Genomic DNA, 23,112 nt, shown 5'->3' with positions numbered 1-23,112 from the left:
CCCTATGGGACCGTCGTTTAGGCTTCAAGCAGCGTCTCCTGCGTGCCGAACCCTGATCGGTTGAGGAGGAATTTACCCTGCGTGCCGAACTCTGATCGGTCGCTGATGAGCTCTGCCTTGAACGGGTCGCTCTATGGGACCGTCGTTTAGGCTTCGAGCAGCGTCTCCTGCGTGCCGAACCCTGATCGGTCGCGGAGGAACTTTACCGTGCGTGCCGAACCCTGATCGGTCGCTGATGATGAGCGGCGTCTCCTGCGTGCCGAACCCTGATCGGTTGATGAGGAATTTACTTACCCTGCATGCCGAACCCTGATCGGTCGCTGATGCTGAGCGGCGTCTCCTGCATGCCGAACCCTGATCGGTTGAGGAGGAATTTACTTACCCTGCGTGCCGAACCCTGATCGGTCGCTGATGATGAGCGGCGTCTCCTGCGTGCCGAACCCTAATCGGTTGAGGAGGAACTGGAACTCTTGCGTGCCGAACCCTGATCGGTCGCTAATGAGGAGCGGCGTCTCCTGCGTGCCGAACCCTGATCGGTCGCGGAGGAACTGGAACTCTGCCTTCTCTGGCTTGGCATATTGCGCCTTCACAGTAAGCTTTTGAATCCGGCTCGAGGGACCAAATATAACAATGATAATCGACTGGTTCTTTAGAACCGGACTCAAGAGCCACTTTGAAGGCCTAGCTGGGTTGTAAGGCCAGCTAGTCGTCCTGAATATGCAATCTGTGATTAACTGGGTTGTAAGGCCAGCCAATCTCCTGGTACTCGGGAGAGAGTTAAGATGTCTCTCGGAATCGCTCTGGAATGTGTCTATCTGAGAGGATTCGAGCCTCTTCTTATAATGCTGGCTTGCGGTCCTGACATCACTATGATGATGTCAGATAGTGTCAGACGTCTCCATATATGGAGATGCCGAGGTTAGTTATGGCCAAATATGGGATCAAGACTTCAGCCCTGGACGTGATGGCTATGTCTATACATGGAGTTTCGGGGAAGGGTTCGCTGATGTCAGACTCTGACGACTTTGCAGGTCTATTATCTCCATCTATGGGGATATCCATATATAGGCTATTGCTGGCAACTATGCCCTGAATGTTTCCTAAGTATGCCCTGAATGTTCGTAACACTTACCCTACCTTAACATTACTTAGTTATATGAGTACTTACGCAATACAGTATTGACCTTTATGATTGTAAAAGTTCACGAAAACATCAACATACATCCATAATGAGAAATAACATTACTCTATTTGATGAGTGTGTGTCGACCGGGTCAGGCAAGGAGGCCTACCGTAGGATCAAGGGCAAGACCACCAGGTTTCTGAACAGCTTCCACCTTGGCTACTATCAGACTCTTGAACAAGGCCTGACCACTGCCTATCACAATGCTGACCATGGACAGAGGGACTTTTCATTACAGATCTAATACGTCTAATCTCATGCACAATGCATTATATTCCTTTGCACCTTATTTGGAGTGTGACACTCTGTGATGTCAAACATGTTTGTGTGCTTGTGAGGGTGGGGGGTCCCCAGTTCAAATATATTTTGGGGGTCACGGCCTGAAATGTTTGAGAAGCACTGCTCTATTTGATGAGTATGTGCTGGTATTCAGACGGTCACTTGGGTCGTAGAAGCGACTGGCACCACAAACACAAAAGTAACAGTGAGTTCATCGTAATTAAGCAAATTAACCTTGATAGCGCCAATAAGAAGGCATATATGTATGTACTTTATAGAAACGTGTTCAACGACAGTTCTTCCAGGCACAGTTTGAAGGAGAAAAGAAGAAAATGTTTTTTTTTTTTTTTCATAGAGTAGATACTGTAGGTCCTAGTTTTATGTCTAATTCTCTTGTGTATTTGTGTTTCCTCCCACAGTGGATCTTTAGCAGGTGTAAACACTGTGGCTTTGATTAACAATAAATCAGCAGAGTTCATCTGTGTTTTCATCCCCACTTCCCTTCTCTTTGTAGAATAGACAGATATGAGTGTTCAGGTTTTAATACAGTCTCTATTAGTCTTTGTATCACTGTGTTTCTCAGAGCACAGTAGTACAGAGCTGTGTCTGCCAGGCTTACGTCTGTTATGGTGAGTTCAGTTGATGATGTGGAGGTTGTTGATTGATAACGATTATCAGAAGTGTGACCATGATGACTATATGATCTGGCTCCTTTATACAGCAGATACTGAGGTGCGTGGTTCTGATATTGACGGTACCAGTAAAGGTAAATGTAGTCGTTGCCTGTTTGATAGGTGCAGGACAGAGTGACAGTTTGTCCTTCAGTAGAGGTCACCTCCAACACGTTAGGAGTCACTTCATCACCACATGAGGATCCTGAGGAAAACAAGAAATAACAATGTCACAAAGCAATGTCATTGGCCTTACTTCAGCACTAACTGTTTGAGAAGATTTGGCACAAAATAAATGTTCCATTTATAAAACAAAGCTCTATGCTGTCACCCCCCAAATGTATCTACATCGTAGTTGTTGGAGGTCAAAAATAGTTACATTGAATTAATTAAAGTTATTTTGGGAAGTAATCAGAAATACAGCTTGATGACTTTGTATAAGTGATCCATATTCATATGAAATAACATGATTTAGTATATCATACCAAAGATAAGAACAGTGAGAATCATCCACAGCCAATGTTCCATCTCTACAATGAGGTTTAAATCAACAGAGAAACTAAGTGATGATCAACATTCAGACTGAGAGTTCTTCTCTTCATGCCAGTACCTTATGACATGATCAAGCATAGATAGTGCATCAATGGGAAACATCTACTTGATAATGCTGCCCTCTAGTGGAGGTTAAACGTTGAATTATCTTCTCCTTAACATGGCCTCTGATGGAACTCAACTCAAACTCCTCAACTCAAATTGTATTTATAGACCACATTTCAAATGACCAAGCCAACCAAAGTACTATACAACCCAGCAGTAGAAAACAACAATGTCACAATAGGATATACAACAAATACATGCAGCAATAATTGTAAAACTATTTTAAAAATGCACAGCAGAAAATAGTGAGGTAGAGTCAGTGGTCATGGAGTATCGGATTAGTTGTGCTCAAAAGCCAGAGAAAATACATGTCTTCATATGGGCTGCGAGGCACTAATATTAAAAGGAAGGCTATTCCAGAGCCTTGGGCGGCCAGAGCAGAGGCTCGATCACCTCTAGTCTTTTTCTTGGTCGGGAGCTCAACCAGTAACAGCTGGTCGGCAGACCTTAGGGGTCTGGGAATGTAATCCTCAATAAGGTCTGTGAGGGGAAAACAAATCCTGATTCCTACTCTTTATTTGTTGGCCAACTCTTAACATTTACACTTTAGACAATTAGCTGACAAATGTATTCACAGTCACTTATACAGGGAATAGATTGGAACTGACTGTTTGTTTGTTTGTTTGTTTGTTTGTTTGTTTGTTTGTTTGTTTGTTTGTTTGTTTGTTTCGTTAGTTTTCCAGGACACTTAATTACAAAATATAAGGCAGTTGATGAAGAGTTTTGTTTTTGAGAAATCAAACAACATAAAGAGATATTTTGAATGTATTAATGTGAATATTTAAACTCTGATTTGTGATGGTGTGTTGTACTGTTTGGTAATGATTGTAAACCGGTTGATGATTAATTATGTGATTATATGAAAAGTAGAGAAAAGACTAAACAAAAAAACACATCCGTTAAATTCCTTCTGAAGCATTTTTATTGTAAAATGTAAAATATATTGTGACGAATTATGATCACCAATGTAAAACTAATTAATTTAAATAGGTATTTATTTATTTATATCAACATAAAATACAACCGATATATAAATAAAGAAATTGAAAAGCAAACATATTAATTCATTGTTGAATAATAATATAGTAAGCTTTGGGGCACTTTTCATGTAAGAATGTAGCGCAAAGTGATGTTGCCACAATACAGTGTAAACACACTGTATAAACATACAGAGATAGCATTACTATATTACATGATAATTCAAAAATATTAATCTGTCTTATACAATGCTATTAAAAGTTAAATTTAAGAGATTGGCCTTTAAGTGGCACTTAAAGATGTTAGAGATGGATAATTTAACATTATGTTTTACCTTTCAACAGGAAAACTCTTGCCCAGGTACCGTATATATATATATATATATATATATATATATATATATATATATATATATATATATATATATATATATATATATATAGTAAAATACGAAACTGAATCTTTGCCCAAAAGGGGGTGTGGCATTGTACATGGACAATGGACAGAGAAGAGCGCTCTACTGAATGTTGTTCTAGTTTCACTGTCTGATGCCCTTTTACTCAATTTGATTATATTAGAATTACACATTTTCTGCTGTGTAAGTGTAACTGATAGAAAACATTAATATCGCTATGTTTACATAAGGAGTGACACTATTGAAACCATTGTAACCATAGCAAGCAACAGAGTGATGATGAGGATTCTAGAGTGATGAAGGTCTGCGGAGCAGCAACAGTCCACAGCTGAACATGAAGAACTTCATCACCATCAGAGAGTAGACCAGAGACGCCAGCTTCACTGTACACACCATCTGAAACACTGACACACACGCACACGCACACGCACACGCACACACACACACACACACACACACACACACACACACACACACACACACACACACACACACACACACACAGTTACTGATGTGAATGTTCAGTCGTAACTAATTTCATCAGCATCATGTAAGAATAAAATTAAATATATTTTCATATATATTTATAATAAAATATATAAAACCATCCGTTTGTGAAAAAAAAATATATATAGAAAAAAAGATATATATATAATATATATATATATATATATATGTATATATATATATATATATATATATATATATATATATATATATATATATATATATATATATATATATATATATATATATATATATATATATATATACGTAAAGAGGTCAACTTACAGTCAGTATTGTCCACCGATGCAGGCTGTGGAGGGGACGTAGTGACAGGTACAGCTGTAGTAGCCACAGGTACAGCTGTAGTAGCCACAGGTACAGCTGTAGTAGCCACAGGTACAGATGAAGTAGTCCCTGGAATAGCAGTTAGGCCTACAGATGGGAATAATTCTGTTATTTATTCAGGGAAATGTGAAATCTCATACAGTTAATAACAATTTGCTGAAGGGCACAGTGCTAGTTGTAAATACATAAATAAACAGAACAAATATAATGCAGTAATATCCAGTGAAAACCATTTTCACTGGATATTACTGGAGAAATGGGTGTAATTTGTTTTTGTGAAAGCTCCTTCATTTTATAGTTTTCATAAAGGAAAATAATTGTGTGTGTGTGTGGGGGGGGGGGGGGCAGAGTGAGGGGGAACAAGGAGGAAATTACAGAAAAAATAAAAATGTCTTAAGAGAAATCAAAGATATCTACATATTGTTGTAAAAATAAGTCAACTAAATACAAAAAAAAAACGAAATAAATAAATATCAGTCAACTTGGTTTTCCAAATACAGGGGAAGAGGGAGGGTTACATGTGTTTGTCATTGATTACATTTGTACATCATCAGTGGAATACGTCAAAACGTCAAATCCACAGTGACAGATTAGGTTCATAATACTTCGAATCTCACCATTGATGGGAGAGCTCAGAAAAAAACTGGGTCGTTATTGGCCAGCGAGAGACTTTACCAGAGAGAGAGAGAGAGAGAGAGAGAGAGAGAGAGAGAGAAAGAGAGCAGTTTACTTCAAACTAGAAACCAGTATCTTCATTACCTGCTTGTTTGTGGATGGTTCCTCCTTCATGTTTGACGTTACAGTGGTATGTATACATGGCAGCCTGTTGTTGGTCCAGTAGAATGAGTCCAGTTGTCCGTCCAGGTTCTGTCAGCTCCATCCTCTCAGTGAATGGCACCTCCTCCATCTGGCCTCTGGGTGACTCTCTCCTCCATGACATCTGGACCACATCTGGAAACATGTCTGCAGCCAAACACAGCAACGCTCTCCTCCCTGTCACTGCATCTGGAGACGCTGTGTACACACTCACTGTGGGCTTCAACACTGCTTCATCTAGAACACACACACACACACACACACACACACACACACACACACACACACACACACACACACACACACACACACACACACACACACACACACACACACACACACACACGCAGCAGGTTCTGAGAATTATAATATCAATGCAGTCTCACATTTCCTGTATATTACATTTTTTGTTACAATCTGTACCCTCTCTCGATGCTGAAATCCAAACAATAACATTGTAACTTCCAGTTTATACTGTAGCTCATGTGAGGTTAAATAGAACAAATACAGTTACAATTATTTCACCCTCTGCTTTACGCCTGTAAACCTATAAAAACAATTCTTTAATTCTAATATATCATCAGATAAAAAGTTGGTCAATTTAAAATATCAAACAAACATGCATCGAAGACCCTCAGTAAGTAATTAATGACCTTGTAAAGGACTGTAAGTGGATATAATTTTTCTTCTTTAAGATGTTGTTGGTCAAAACATTAATAAACTATATTGACTGAGAGCAAGTTTACTTTACACTGTGCTGATTCTATTCATGTTTTAACTCAGTTTGTCCTTCATCTGGTTGTTATAGTGTAAATATATTTTAACGGGATCATAAAATGGAACAAATGATATACAAATTTAGCACTATGAAACATTGTGATATGAATTATTTGTATTTGTCAAATATACAGAGACTATTCATAACATTTTAAATGTCCTGAAACATCTCCACGGATATTGCCAGTTTGGCAATTTCTGTGGTTTTATTAGGCTTATATTATATTAACATATAAACCTTATATAAACCTTGAACTTAATATATCAACTTAATATGAACATAACCTATGAACCTAATATAAACCTAAAGTATGTAGAATTCACATCACACATGAATACATAATTAGATAAATAAATCTCTTACTTGTAACATACAGTCTGGTCCCAGAGCCAAAGACGTACACAGTGAAATGTCCCATAACAAAAACCTGTCTGGTTGTGTAATCACACAGCCAGTATCAAAAATGGATTTAATGCTTCTCTGGTGTTCTGATAAATGATTTTTTTGTATTTACATGTGTCAGGGGAGAGGTGGCATCAGATCCCTCCTCTATCTAAAACAACTCAGGCAAGTGTTATTAGCCCAAATGAAAGTAATCACTACTACTTCATCTGAACCTGAATAACATAATCTCAACCTGAATAACATAATACTCATTATTATAATAATAGGGCGTGGTTTCGTATTTTTTTGCGATTAACATGGTGGTAGCGATGGTAGCGCATAACGGCACAAAACTTCCGAGCACACGATTCCCGGCCAAGGCGCACGTTTTGAAGTATAGTTTGCCGGGGTAGGGTAAACGGTGCGGCAGGAGCTGAAGTGTTTTGCCATTACATGGCAGGTACACTTAATTAATATTATGAATGTCTCCGCCAGGCCGAAAGGCATGGCGAGAGTATGTATTGCATATATCTGCCTTTTATAGCGCCACCAGGAGGCCGACTTATGTAAAACACATTTTTGGATATTACTCCTTCCGATTTTATCCAAATGTCACGCAAATCGGTACACATAATCTGTACAGTCATGTGATCAAGACGGATGAGTTAGATCTTTTCATATTCCATCCTGATTGGCTAAGATTGACTAAAGTTTGCAGTAGGCTTGTTTTGAACAAATGGCGCAAATCATGAACGCAGCGTCCGATTGCGGTGAAACTTTGCACGCACATTCACACTATGTTGAGGAACAAATGCCACCCGTTTAACATTGGCCTGTTATAGCGCCACCAGCAGGTCCAATTTAGCAAAACATTTATTTTGAACAAAATGCCTCAAATCATGAATGCAGTGTCCGATTGCCATGCAAGGCCTAAGAAGTCGCACCTTTTTCACATTGGCCTATTATAGCGCCACCAGGAGGTCACAATAACTTACCTGACCTGGCGTAGACCTGTGCTCCGAGGAGCACTTTTTCTAGTTATTATTATTTAGTTAATCATTATAAATCTGACCTTACATTTGTGGCTAAAATAAAACATTTGAAAGAAACAAAAAGTTATACCAGGACCGAAAACAGGAATTGAACCACTGACCTTCAGAATCACATGCTGCCACTTTAGCCATTGCGCTATGGCCACTCTGGTGGTGTCTGTCAATGAGCATAAAGTCTTTCCTTCTGTCATGATGAACCAAGCCCGTTTCACTAACACTTACTCTATCAGTGATTCCCAAACATTTTACTGTAGCTCGAGACCCAAAGAGATATTTTATGTCTCCCTGTGATCCAAACTAGTGAAAATAGCCGATCTAAGTTCACAATGTGTTGCTATTCAAAAGGTTGTGAGCTTGTAGATTGATAATTTTCAAAAGGAAATATTAAAATAAATACTCTCAAAGTAGAATTTAATGTTATCTATAAAAAGTGCACCCGCATTAAATAATATGGCGATGATTTGTGTGCTGCTATTTAAATGAAGCTTAAGGTAAAGGGTCGAACTGGGGACCTTGACAGTGGAGCTACTAGGGACTTTAAGCTTTCTGTTTTTCAGTACGGCGACGCCAAGCGGAGTGCGGCTGCTATGACGCAATCGCCGTAGCAGTCAAAATCGTTAAGCAAGCAGCCGTCGGCGACGGTTCTTTGTCGTTTTGAGTCGTGAGGCACTCACTATGGGAAACAGCGCCATCTGGCGATGCAACAGAGCTACACAATACGCTCCCGGGGCCCATTTCATTGGGCTAGAGGGTATGTCACGTAACCGGCTGTCCCTTCCCCTTTCCGGAAGGACATATAAGGGCTGGTCGTGACGTAGTACTTCCTCTTCAGTTCCTCTGTTCGCAGATGTTACAAGGCTACACGCTTGTTAAAAACTGAATTCTACATTTATTCGACAATTACTACACTTCAGGACCCAAAGTGAGAAACCAGCTTTAGCCCTAAAAGCGGAGACTAGGATAAGTCACCCACGGGTTTTCTCGCTCGACTAAACTCCAGGAAACTAACTTTATTCTACCTCGTGGTGAGCCGGTGTTAGCCCTTAGCTGCCTCTGAGCCTAGCCGCTAGCTGTTACTAGCTTCGGCTACCTCCACAGCGCTAACCCCCTTTCCCGCTGAGAAACTAACTTTATTCTACCTCGTGGTGAGCCGGTGTTAGCCCTTAGCTGCCTCTGAGCCCTTAGCTGCCTCTGAGTCTGCTAAATGACCGTAATGCTAACCCCCTTTCCCGCTGAGCTAACTCCCCGAACAGAGCTGTTAGCCTAGCTTTTTGTGAGCCGACGTTAGCTTAAAGCTGTTCTTAGCCTAGCCGCTAAACTTACTAGCTTAGCTGTTTGGCTACTTCCACAGCGCTAACCCCCTATCCGTTGAGCTAACTCCCCGAATAGAGCTGTTAGCCTAGCTTTTTGTCGCTCCTTTCCACGATACTCGAACTGTGTTGCTTGTCTCGTCCGGCTCTCGGTGAGGCTGCTTCGTCACAGATACGGCCTGTGCCGGTAGTTTTAGTGGACACCAGCGGCTCTCGCTCTGTCCCCCCGAAACTAGCGGAGACTAGGATAAGTCACCCACGGGTTTTCTCGCTCGACTAAACTCAAGGAAACTAACTTTATTCTACCTCGTGGTGAGCCGGTGTTAGCCCTTAGCTGCCTCTGAGCCTAGCCGCTAGCTGTTACTAGCTTCGGCTACCTCCACAGCGCTAACCCCCTTTCCCGCTGAGCTAACTCCCCGAACAGAGCTGTTAGCCTAGCTTTTTGTGAGCCGACGTTAGCTTAAAGCTGTTCTTAGCCTAGCCGCTAACTTACTAGCTTAGCTGTTTGGCTACTTCCACAGCGCTAACCCCCTATCCGTTGAGCTAACTCCCCGAATAGAGCTGTTAGCCTAGCTTTTTGTCGCTCTTTTACACGATACTCGAACTGTGTTGCTTGTCTCGTCCGGCTCCCGGTGAGGCTGCTTCGTCACAGATACGGCCTGTGCCGGTAGTTTTAGTGGACACCAGCGGCTCTCGCTCTGTCCCCCCGAAACCCTCCCGCGATACTCGAACTGTGTTGCTTGTCTCGCCCGGCTCTCGGTGAGGCTGCTTCGTCACAGATACGGCCTGGCTTTAACCAGCTTAACTGTTTCGGCTACAGCCGCGGCTGCTTCTTTCACCACGCGATGGCTCGCTACGGTCAGGCCAGGGCCTGTACGGGGAACGCCGAAGGTGCTAGCGGTGCTCGCCCAGCACCACCGCGACACTCCCGCCTCCCTACCCCAACTCCAGCTGCCACGAGCGGTGGCCCGCGGTAAGCTAGCCCGACCCCCTTCGTGAGCGGAGTACGCGACGTTGACCGCCCTGTTCCTCCCAGTGTCTACAGAGCAGAAGCAGGGTAGTTTTTTGCACATTCTGTGAGGTCTGTACAAAATATAATGCCTGTTTTTTGTGCCAATAAAATTTGTTACAAAGAACCAAACCTTTGCATTATTCAAACCATGTCGACATGAGTCCACAATGCTAGGAAAATGGTCGGTGCTCGTCCTCCTACACTGTCGGATACAACATGTTATGCATATCAACGTCAGTATATTGTGGTACTTAATGCTTATCACTGTGCCAATATGTCTGTCACACTTGTCACATATTGCATTTCCAAATACGGCTGATACGATATAATGCCTTAATGTCAATATATCGTTTTTATTGCCTGTTTTTGTGCTATTATGGTTGTTCTTTCACCACACCCTGCATGGTTCAGACACTATCTGAAATAAACCCATAGTGATTGGACGGAACCGGTTTCTCGGCCTTCCAAACACTGACGGGATACGAAGTATAATGCGTTTATCCATTATTTTTATATAATGTTCGCCATTATGCCAATGTGTTTGCTACACTGAATTGACTAACTCTGAACTAAGCCCTTAATGATTGGACGGAACCGGTTTCTCGGCCTTCCAAACACTGACGGGATACGAAGTATAATGCGTTTCTCCATTATTTTTATATAATGTTCGCCATTATGCCAATGTGTTTGCTACACTGAATTGAATGACTCCAGTGCAGACGGGAAAACCAGTCTCCAGCCTCCACAGCCAAACAGAGGAGCATGTCGCACTTACTGTAAGATCTGTGAAGAAATACCCTGTGATTGTGGTTTTACATGCGTTGAAAAGTACAAAACCTTGTCTTTTTCCAACTCCGCCTGTGTGCCAGGGAGAACGAGGACCGTTCTCGATGGTCTGCCTTTGGGCCCACAGTATCCGAAAAACCCCTCGTCGGTTTTTCAGATACGTGTGGGACAAGCAATCTGACCCCCCCCATGAGCCCACAGTATTTGGTAAAGCCGGTTCTCGTTTTTCCAAATACGTGTGGGACAGAAACACTGCATGTACTGACTCCATTGAAGGTAACAATAAAACCAGTTGTAAAATCAATTGTAAGAACGGTACCACCCCTGTCCGCCAGAGGGCGCCTTTGCACCTTGGCACAGGCGTCACGCCCGTTTTTACAACCGATTCCACCATCTTGGAGAGGGCGCCAAAACGCTTCTGCATCACAGGGCCCTCTCAAGATGGCCGAACGGAAGGTAAACAAGTTACATACTTCCGTGTCCGACCGGAGACGGACGTCGAGCGTCCCCCACCGGATGTTGACGTCGGGGAGGTACCGCGTACTGTCTCACGTGACCTCCCCGAATCCAACTGTTTCCTTTTCCGACCGGAGACGGACAAGGGGCTTCTCCGACCGGATACCTATGTTGGGGAGGCACCGCGTGCGGGGTCACGTGACTTTCCCGAATCCTTCTGTCAATCAGGTAACACCCGTACTGCCTCTATCGAGCGTCACACGTTTGGCAACGCCAGAGCGTGCGAGCGCGTCACTGGTCTCCATGACAACGGGCAGACAGCCGGTGGAGCGAGCAGTTTCTTTAACTCGCCTCAACCCACTAGCTCGCTGTCTAGCGAAATGGAAAGCTTGCGACCCGTCTCATTGGGTGCTGCGCACCATACAGAAGGGTTACAAGTTACAGTTTTGCATGAAACCCCCGATGTCAGACAAAGTGATTTTCTCCAGCGCGACGGGCGCAGCGGCAGTTACGTTACGAGAGGAGGTTCTCTCTCTCTCCTAAACAATGGCGCAATAGGAGAGTTCTCCCCAGATCGGAAACGCCTGGGTTTTTACTCAAAGTTTTTCCTGGTTAAGAAAAAGGGGGGGGGTGTACGTCCCATACTGGACCTGAGAGGTCTCAATACATTTCTAACGAAATTCAATTTTCGCATGCTGACGAACGCAGCGTTACTACGCACGGTGCGTCAGGGCGACGGATGGACCAGCATAGACTTAAAGGATGCGCGTTTCCACGTTCCCGTCTACCCGGTGCACAGGAAATTTCTGCTGTCACCTAGCGGCTACCTAGCCTCGCTTACGACAACACTGTGTTGCTTAATGCAGCAGGTACGTCAGTGTTACACTGGTTTTCTGTACTGGTCAGGCTCAGTACAGCAGTAACACACTGTGGTTGTACCGGTCAGCTCCCCTGGACAACAACGTGATTTTCCACGTACCTTTACATGCCTCCTATGTCAGACACAGGATGTTCCTCTCATGCGGAGAGGTAATGCAGCCATGTCTCTGAGAGAGGGGGACTCTCTCTACTGAGCAAGGGCATCTTCAGAAAACCGTCTACGAATTGGAACCTAGAGGTTACTTAGGTAACCCCGTTTTTTTTCCCCAGTTTTTGGTACAACTGGTTTTTCGTGTGTTTTCTGGCCAAAGAAGGAGGGGGGAGGCTATGTGACCCTTTCTGGATGAAGGGGTCTCATCAAGTCTCTTACGAAATTCAGGTTTCGTATGCTGATGACCGTGGCACTCCTGCGCACGTTCGGTCAGGGGGACAGGTGGACCAACGTAGCCCTGAGGCGCGATTACTGTCGGTTTTTCACTGTCGGTTTCTAGAAGGAGCGTTTTGGTTCCGTCCCAGCAGTCCTCCCTTATAGGGTTCTCACTGGACTCGACCACGCTCGCAGCACGTCTGTCTCAGGAGTGGTTAGACGGCTTCCTGTCCTGTGTGAGGCCTTTCCACGTAGGAAAGACAGTCACTTACAGGCTGTGCGTGCAGGTGGGGGGTCTCATGACTTCAGCCATACACCTGACCTGCCTAAGTAGGCTATTTTGGGACCTTTCAGAGGTGGATGCGGGCTCTCAGGATCCCACCTACCGTGGACCCTCGACAAGGTCTGGTGTCTCCACTTGCGTGGATTCACTTAGGCTGTGCTCATGCGCACCCTTTCTGTCAGAAGGCGTCAGGGGAGGCGCTGTGATCTCACGGACGGCTGTCACGACGGACGCCAGCCTGATTTGGACCAGGTTCGATCGACCACAGGTCGATTTGTTTGCCTCAACAGAGAACGCGAAGTGCTCTCGCTTTTTCTCGGTGAAGGCAGCGGACTTTTCGTTGGGACTGGACGCGTTGGCTCACAGCTGGCCGAGGGAACTGCTTTATGCATTCCTGCCGCTGGAGTTGTTCCGCCCGACGTTGGAAAAGGTCAGGCCCCAGGGCCTGACTGTACTGCCAGTTGCTCCAGGTTGGGGCGTGTGGGGATCGGAGATAACTTCTCTGCTCCACGCCGAACCCGGGTCCCTTCCTCCGATCGCGGACCTGCTGACGCAGGTGGGGACCGAGATCAACCACCCCAGCCCCTGGGACCTAGATCTGTGGCTCTGGCCTGTGTGAGGGCCAACCTAGATTCGTGTGGTCTGCCCCCTGACGTGGTGGTTACCATCCAGAGGGCGAGGGCCGTTTTCTACTAGGGCTGCCTATGACGTCAAATGGAATATTTTCGTGTCATGGTGCCAGGGGCAGTCACCAGTGGTGGTGGCTTTTCGGGCCCCGGTACGCGGCTTCCTTTTTCTCTTGCAGAGCAAGCTGAATCAGGGTTTGACCTTCTCGACGGTCATGGTGTACTTGGATGCCATCTCCGTCTGCCACGAAGGTTTTCGAAGGCGGGACGGTTGGCGATCGTCACCTGGTACGGCGGTTCTTGGGCGGGGCCAGACGGACCAGGCCGGGTAACAGGCCTCTGTTTCCGGCTTGGAATCTGGCGGTGGTGCTGAATGCACTCTGCCTTCCCCCCGTTTGAACGTCTCGAGACTGGGAGCCTCAAGGTGTTGAGTCTGAAAACAGTCTTTTTGGTGACCCTGGCTATGGCCAAGAGGGTCGGTGACCTGCATGCACTCCCGGTGAGTTCGGAGTGCTTGAGGTGCTCTGGGGATAGCAGACGGGTTCTGCTGACGCCAAACTTGGCGTTCGTTACCAAGACCGGGGTGGTTGCACCGGCTCCGGTCGGATTGGTTGCGTTTCATCCACCTCCTTTCGCTTCGGCGGTGGATGAGCGGTCACTTTGTTTCTGTCCAGTGAGGGCTTTGAGGCTCTACTGTCAGGTGACGGCGCCTGGTAGGTCGTAAACACGATTGTTTGTCACCTACGGCCGGGGTGACCAGCGGAAAGCGATGGTCAAGTCAACGCTTTCCAGGTGGATAGTTGAGGCCGTAAGGCTCGCCTATACTAGTAGTGGGGCCCCAGTACCTGTTGGATTGGGGGCGCACTCGACTAGGGGATTGGCTGCTTCCTGGGCCCTCTCTAGAGAGGTTTTCGGTCCAGGAGATTTGCAGGGCTGCTAACTGGTCGTCTCCTTCGACCTTTGCAGCTTTCTACAGCCTGGACATGGCGGCTTCCTCGGTGACGCACGCAGTCCTTGGCGTGGCAGCCTCATCTACTTGAGGTGCCTTTCTCCCCCTGATGTGATCCCGTGGGGCTAACAATCTGTTGGGTCCTAGGGAGCAGGGGGGCCCTGTTCCCTTACTAGGAGGTTAGTAGGTGACGAGCCTTGTCTTCTATTAGCTGAATGGGGAAGACTTCGGTCTGTCGGGGTTTTCGTTTATCTCATCCCTTGTGCCGTGTCCAGGCCCGGTGGGCCTGGGCGTCCCTGAAGCGGGGGCCCGCCGTGTGCGGGTCCCTGAGCCAGTAGGGGACGTGCGGTTTTTCTGGGGATACAATGTTTTTAACGCTTCCGGGGGGTTTATAGATCCCATAGTGAGTGCCTCACGACTCAAAACGACCAAGAACTAGAGGTTACGTAGGTAACCCCGGTTCTTTTAGTTTAGGAGTGAGGCACTCACCAAACACCCCTTTGTTTCGCCACTGCGAACAGAGGACCTGTGGTAAGAGGAAGTACTACGTCACGACCAGCCCTTATATGTCCTTCCGGAAAGGGGAAGGGACAGCCGGTTACGTGACATACCCTCTAGCCCAATGAAATGGGCCCCGGGAGCGTATTGTGTAGCTCTGTTGCATCGCCAGATGGCGCTGTTTCCCATAGTGAGTGCCTCACTCCTAAACTAAAAGAACCGGGGTTACCTACGTAACCTCTAGGTTCCCACCCCTTTTTGGTTTCCATGGTGACGCGTCTATGCAGCACGTGTCAAACATAAACACAGACATAAACAAAGACAACACACGTCGCGGCAGCTTCACTTGCCAATAACTTGCTTCTTTCATGCGCTGGACATGATCAGCAGTGGAAAGAGGAAGGTGCTGGAGCAATCTGTGTTATTCTAAAACAGTTTTAATAAACATGGTTAATATGATATATGGTATTTGTGTCGTTTCTTCTTTCAGAGTATGCCAACACATTACACTGTATTGGAAAGAGAAAGGTGTTAAGCAATTGTTGCAACGGTGTGACAGTTAATTTCATTTGACAGGGTTAAGACATGACATTAGTGTTATTTCTGTTGTCAGAGTATGCTTATGCCAACACATTACACAGATGTGTCCATGTAGGGCAACAAATTTCCCAGCAGGGCCGATTGCCTGATCTAATACAGGTGCCCAAAGGACTCACATGTCTAGCAATCATCAATCAAGCCCAAAGCATATAAATGGCCTACCCAAAAAAACACATTCAGGCCTACAAGATGTCATTCGGACAAGCAAGAGAGGAGCTGCTCTATGCTCTTGATGACGAGCTCATTTCTGAAGAGGAGTTCCTTCTCCTTTAGGACATTAACACTACGACTAATTTAGATCTGCCCTGCAGACACCCGAAGTTCCGCCTTGACGATATGGCAGATGCTGAATGCATTGCCGAATTCCAGGTGAAGAAGGCTGACCTCCCACTGCTGGCTGAAGCGCTGAAAATACCAGCACAGTTTTCCTTGCCTCAGAGAAGTGTGGTGGAGGGGATGGAGGGCCTCTGTATGCTGCTTAGGAGGCTGGCCTATCCATGTCGTCTAAGTGACATGATGGCAAGATTTGGTGGGCGTCAGGTCCCGGTTCTAAGTATGGCAGTTAATACTGTACTTGAGTTTATCTATGACCAACATCACACCAAACGTACTGAGTGGAACCCAAGGATTCTGCATCCAGCTGCACTGCAGACATACGCAGACAGGATCCATCAAATGGGGGCCCCACTGACTAATTGCTTTGGTTTCATTGATGGAACCGTCCGGGCCATCTTCAGACCAGGCCGGTACCAACGAGTCCTCTACAATGGGCACAAGAGGGTCCACAGCCTAAAGTTTCAGTCCACAGTCATCCCAAATGGGCTAATAGCCAATATCTATGGTCCAGTTGGTAAGTCTGCATACATAACTATTTGTATTCACAGTATATTTACATATTCTCAGCATATTCACATATTTACAGTTGGCTATAGGCCAACATGGATAGCCTAGCTGGCTGGCCAGGCTACAATAGGGACATCTTGTTAATTATGATCATCACCATACTTTGCTAATGTTATTCCTTTGCATCTTTTCAGAGGGAAAGAAACATGATGCCGGGATGCTGGCAGAGTCTGGCTGGCTACCTGTCCTGGAGCAGTATGCAGTCTCCCCTAGTAAGAAACAAAAGCCTACAACAATAATTCATTATAGCTGAATCTCATACGTGGTAACATACCTGCATTCACAACATTGGTGTGAAACATATGCACTGAATAGGTCACCATATGGATGTGGTATAGGAAATCGAAAAAAGGAAAAAGAAAGTTGGCTAACTGTAACCTTTCTGTTCCATTCAGCAGGTCACAGGATGTGCATTTATGGCGACCCGGCCTACCCTCTGCGCACCCATCTCCAGGCCCCTTTCCGCAATCCGCATCCAACGCCAGAGATGATGGCCTTCAACAAGGCCATGAGCCAAGTCAGGGTGTCCGTGGAGTGGATTTGTGGGGACATTGCCAACTATTTTAAGTTCATTGATTTTAAAAAGAACATGAAAATTGGTCTGAGTAGTGTCGGAAAGCAGTACATTGTGTCTGCTCTCCTACGCAATGCCCTTACTTGCATGTATGTCAATCAGACCTCCCAGTTTTTTGGCCTTGACCCTCCAAATGTGAGAGATTATTTTGCATAGGCTAACCTGTTTTCCCTTTTCACACTGCCTTTGTTTCACTTCATTTTACTTTTTACGAATGCCACAATAAAACATGTTGAATGTGACCATCAACCTGTTGTTATGAAACTGTTCTTGTCATATGACGAATGTACTTTACTGGAATGACTCAAGTTACATTGCATCAGTGACTGTTTATTTTAGCCCACATGGCGCATAGAATAAATAAAACATAGAATATAAAAATAAACATCTTGCAGAAAAATACATCCAGTGGTAATGGTAACAAATATTCTAAAGGCATTCTGCAGTTATAAAAAAACAAATGTACATTTGGTTAAAGGAAATAATACAAAAAACAAAAAGGCCTTCAATGGCACCTATTTTTTAACAATGTGGCTCATGAGGTTCAGCATGGCCTGACCTTGCTGCTGCTGCTGCTGCTGCTGCTGCAGCATCATGGTCAGCAACTGACCCTGTTGCTGCTGTTGCTGCTGCAGCGTCCTCACCAGCTCAGTCATTTCACCCTGCTCTGCCCTTTTCAGTTCAATTTCTTCTCTATGGCGGGGACATAGATTGGTGAAGCAATAGGAAGCGGCGTTGGAATCCAGCGCCTGGGTTTGGATCCGACCTTCAAGACCATCGATTGGGCTCGTTCTTTCAGTCTAAATGAGGCATGACTTATGCCGGTTCAAAGTTTGCATTTTCAAATGATTGCTATAGTGCCCCCTTTTGACCAATTGGAGTAAGATTGGTTGCAGTGCGATTTGGACATTACTGCAAAGTTTCATAAAATCTGACTCTGTGTTTATGTAGTTAGGGTCAGAAGAAGAATTGTCATAAAACTGCAATATTCATTGGCTCTAAAAGCTTGATTTTTGTATCCGCCAGGCCGATAGGCATGGCGAGAGAGTATGTAAAATTGGCTTCCAAAGTTTACAGGATTGGTACATTATGAACAAAATGCCTCAAATCATGAACGCAGCATGCGATTTCCGTGAAATTTTCCACAGAGATTCCCACTTGGCCCAGGAAGAAATGCCACTTGAAAACGTTCACATCAGCCCCATGGTGGCGCTATAACAGGCTGATTCACGTTTTTAGCTATAACTGCACCAATCTGTGTGAAACTTTGCACCCACACTCCCTAGAGGCCAAGGAAAAACCTTTGCCCAGCATTTTTCACATATACCTTTTATAGCGCCACCAGCAGGTCTTATTTAGCAAACCACATTTTTGGAACAAAATGCCTCAAATCATGAATGCAGTGTCCGATTGTCGTGCAAGGCCTAAGAAGAAATGGCACCCTTTTCACATTGGCCTATTATAGCGCCACCGGGAGGCCATAATAACCTACCTGACCTGGCGGAGACTTGTGCTCCGAGGAGCACTTTTTCTAGTTTTCACTGTTTCAGTACGATTTTCTTTTTATATATTGGTCCAAAGTTTGCCAGTAGAAAGTTTCGTGCAGATTGCTTAAAAAATCCAGAAAGAGTTAGATATTAACTGTTTTTCATATAATTCAACATGGTCGGAGATCTAAGGGATCCAAGGGAAGATACAGGGAGGAAAGAACTAGTACGGTGAACTAGCCAGATGTATGGTGGATGGAGATGACTGCACTAAAAACATTTATAAACTAGAAAAAGTGCTCCTCGGAGCACAAGTCTCCACCAGGTCAGGTAGGTTATTGTGGCCTCCTGGTGGTGCTATAATAGGCCAATGTGAAAAGGGTGCCATTTCTTCTCAGGCCTTTCACGGCAATCGGACACTGCATTCATGATTTGAGGCATTTTGTTCCAAAAATGTGTCTTGCTAAATTAGACCTGCTGGTGGCGCTATAACAGGCCAATGTGAAAAGGGTGGCATTTCTTCCTCTGCCTAGTGGGAATGTGCGTGCAAAATTTCACGGAAATCGCAGACTGTGTTCATGATTTGAGGCATTTTGTTCAATACAGACCTATCCTGCAAACTTTGGAAGCCAATGTTAGTCAATTAGGATGGAATATGAAATATCGGACACATGACTATAGAGATACTGTGTACCGATTTGCGTGATTTTTGGACAGAATCTGAAGGAGTAAGAGCAAAAAAAAATGTTTTACAGAAGTCAGCCTCCTGGTGGCGCTCTAAAGGGCTGATGTGAAAAATACAGGGCAAAGGTTTTTCCTTGGCCTTTCATGCAGATCGGTGCAGTTATAGGTAAAAATGTGAATCGGCCTGTTATAGCGCCAACATGAGTTTTTAAGTGACATTTCTTCCTAGGCCAAGTGGGAATCTACTCGCATGCTGCGTTCATGATTTGAGGCATTTTATTCAAAACAAGCTAATCCTGCAAACTTTGGAAGCCAATCTTAGCCAATCAGGATGGACGCTACAATGTGGGGCAGAGGTTCTGCTGTGGCATCCAGGGAGTATGTGTGTGCAGTTTCACAGCGAACAGGCCAACGGTGGTGGAGATTAGCTGGTCGCAGACAGACGGACGGACGGACGGACGGACGGACGGACTGACGGACGGACTGACGGACGGACAGGGGGCAAAACATACTCTCTCATCATGCCTTTCAGCCTGGCGGAAACAAAAAGTAAATGGTGCTTCAGCGGTTCTTTGGGATGATTGTGGTGCTATAGAGCATCGCAGTTGCGCAGAATCCGGGTGCCGGAAGTAAATACTCAATGCATTTTTCCCATTGACTTTTCCAAAAATATTTATATCAATGAATTTAAGCCTAGAATCAAGCTATCCAGGATTCTGGTGAATCATGACCATAAAACCTTTTTTTCTGTGATTTTTTAAATTTTTAGCGGTGCCAGCCGCTCTACACCTGACTATGTCCGTCCGTATGTCCGTTTGTCCGTTTGTCCGTTATGTCCGTTTGTCCGTTTGAGCCCGGCTTTAAACAGCTATAACTCCAGTTCGCAGCAAGTCCAAATTTGGTATGTGGACTTACACCACCAATTGGGACGAACATTGATTGCTGAAGCCCCGCCCCGCCCTATTATAGCGCCACCAGGAGGCCACTGCCTTTAAACAGCGCTTTACACAGCTATAACTCCAGTTCGCATGCCAGCAAGTCCAAATTTGGTATGTGGACTTAGACCACCAATAGGGACGAGCATTGATTGCTGAAGCCCCGCCCCGCCCTATTATAGCGCCACCAGGAGGCCACTGCCTTTCAATAGCGCTTTACACAGCTATAACTCCAGTTCGCAGCATGCCAGCAAGTCCAAATTTGGTATGTGGACTTAGACCACCAATAGGGACGAGCATTGATTGCTGAAGCCCCGCCCCGCCCTATTATAGCGCCACCAGGAGGCCACTGGCTTTAAACAGCTATAACTCCAGTTTGCAGCATATGCCACCAAGTCCAACTAATACCACCAATAGGGACCAACTGTAATTACATAAGCCCCGCCCCCTCTGTCTTCCCATTGGCTGGGCTTTAAACAGCCATAACTCCAGTTCACAGCATGCTACTGAGTACACATTTGGTACGTGGACTCAGACCACCAATAGGGACGAACTGAAATGTAGTAAGCCCCGCCCCCTCTGTCTTCCTATTGGCTGGGCTTTAAACAGCCATAAGTCCACTTTGCAGCATGCTACCAAATACACATTTACCACGTGAACTTAGACCACCAATAGGGACAAGCTTTAATTGCTGAAGCCCCGCCCCCTCTGTATTGTCATTGGCTGGGCTACAAACAGCCATAACTCCAGTTAGCAGCATGCCACCAAGTCCGAATTTGGTTTGTGGACTTACACCACCACTAGGGACGAGCTGTCTTACTTAAGCCCCGCCCCTGCATCTTCTTATTGGCTGGGATTAAAACTGCCATAATGCCGGTTTGCTTCCAGTGCCGCTGTTCAGTAGCCTTGAAATGATTTCCCAGGGATGTAACATTGTTTCTCCAGTTCATATCTAGCCCAATTACACACACTCATCAAAGGCACCGCTTCCTTCACACAGGGTGTGATTTTATATTTAATGATATGATATACTATGTTTAATAAATACCCTTTGTTTTGCCGTTTTCAATTTTTTTTTTTTCACAGAATCAAACGTTTTATGGTCATGATTCACCAGGATCCTGGATAGCTTGATTCTAGGCTTAAATTAATTTATATAAATATCTTCGGAAAAGTCAATGGGAAAAATGCATTGAGTATTTACTTCCGGCAACTGGAAGTGGGCGGGAACTGCGACGCTCTATATAGCACTATTTGTTTTTTGTGTGTATTAGTAATTATCCACCCATCAGGGATAAAATAACTTACCATGCTTTATTGGTTGTTAATCGGCGTTCACAAAATATACTGTATATGTCTCAGCTAATCTCTTTGTCACACCAACATTGTTCTTGTGAAGCTATTTGTTCATGATTATGTATTAAGATGATAAAGGACCTGCTGTATGTCTGCATGTAGAGAATATTAAAGTTTTGAACTAGCAGTTCAAACCTAAATAATCAGGGACAGCCCCGGTCACGGATGGTCTGAGCGGCTCCCGTTAACTGTTGCCGAGCCAGGAGAACTGTTGGTGTGGAGGAGAAGTGGAGATGATCGTTGCTGCATCACTGGAAGCTTGTTTGTAAACAACCTTTTAATTTTATTCTGTCCTGACACATGGTGACAGCTGTCACTCATAATCTCAAACACGCCCAATTTACTGTATGTAGCATTGCGATAAATTGGGCATTGCTCCTATAATGCCTATCTCCTCATGCCAATCCACCTGCTTCAAAGTAGGGCCCTCTTCTTGTTATTATATACGGTACTCTGTCATTAACGGCAATTCTTGGAATGCGGCTTTTGAAAAAAATAAATACAGAAGATGTTTTCTCTCATGCTATGTTTCATTCGCTTAATGTATTTTTCCAGGCTTTCCCATGCTGTCAAAACCTTTCATTCTCAATTTTAGGTGTGAGCATAACTAGCCAATCAGACGAGACTCTGTTGTTTTTCCATGACTTAAAAAAAGGTGTATTAGTATTGTTATGAGTCCTGATTGAACATTTGGATTAAACTATCTGATGGCAGCTGAGTTCTGTTATTCCAGCGATGTCAATCATCAACCTGTTGTGGCTTTATAACTGTATCCCCATCAAACGATGTCACTTCCTGTCAGAAACACTAGACTGTAAGGTTTTTGTACAGGATGGAGGAACAACTAAACACTGTGTGCGACTGTTTGTCCAACAGGAGCAGTAGTAGGTAGCAGAATGTGAGACTTTTACTGACTTAATCCTCAAGTCAAACTTATTGTCTTTTTTTATAGATGAGAAGTCACCTTTTTGAGGATGATTACTGTAACTGGAATCAACTTTACCATTGTGCTTATTAATATAAAGAATATATCTGAAAGTGTCTCCCTCTCTCTTTTGGTACCAAAACACTGCATCATCATATCTACACTGTTCAATTACTCCACAGCTGAACGAAACCGCTCCACGAACTCTGGTCAGTGACACCTGGTCCTGATGCAGGTCTGCTGCCATGGAAACCACTGGAGAGAAAGAGACAGGGGAAAGTTAACGTTGTAGAGTTTAAATCTGGAGGTGAATTATCTTGATAAACCACTCACTTAAATAGTGTGAGACCAAAGCCACCATGGAAGGCAGTAGAAGCATGTTGCAGCACAGAATCAGCAGAGTAGACGTGTGGCTGG

The 23,112-nt window shown here is 44.8% G+C and overlaps 1 protein-coding gene across 1 annotated transcript; it reads right to left on the bottom strand.

Annotated features, from left to right (window-relative positions):
• Nucleotides 1–4,214: 4,214 nt before the first annotated feature.
• On the bottom strand, nucleotides 4,215–7,101 carry LOC311044716 (immunoglobulin lambda-like polypeptide 1). Its single transcript, XM_084056470.1, has 4 exons — nucleotides 6,993–7,101; nucleotides 5,795–6,088; nucleotides 4,976–5,104; nucleotides 4,215–4,587 (listed from the first exon to the last, which is right to left on the bottom strand). The coding sequence occupies exons 1-4, from the start codon at nucleotides 7,045–7,047 to the stop codon at nucleotides 4,472–4,474; spliced, it is 594 nt and encodes a 197-aa protein (XP_083912596.1). The 5' UTR covers nucleotides 7,048–7,101; the 3' UTR covers nucleotides 4,215–4,471.
• Nucleotides 7,102–23,112: the final 16,011 nt, after the last annotated feature.

The sequence above is a fragment of the Gymnoscopelus microlampas genome, assembly GCF_963454915.1.
Source record: "Gymnoscopelus microlampas genome assembly, chromosome: 5".
Lineage (NCBI taxonomy): Eukaryota > Metazoa > Chordata > Actinopteri > Myctophiformes > Myctophidae > Gymnoscopelus > Gymnoscopelus microlampas.
This window is presented reverse-complemented; position numbering and strand designations above follow the sequence as displayed.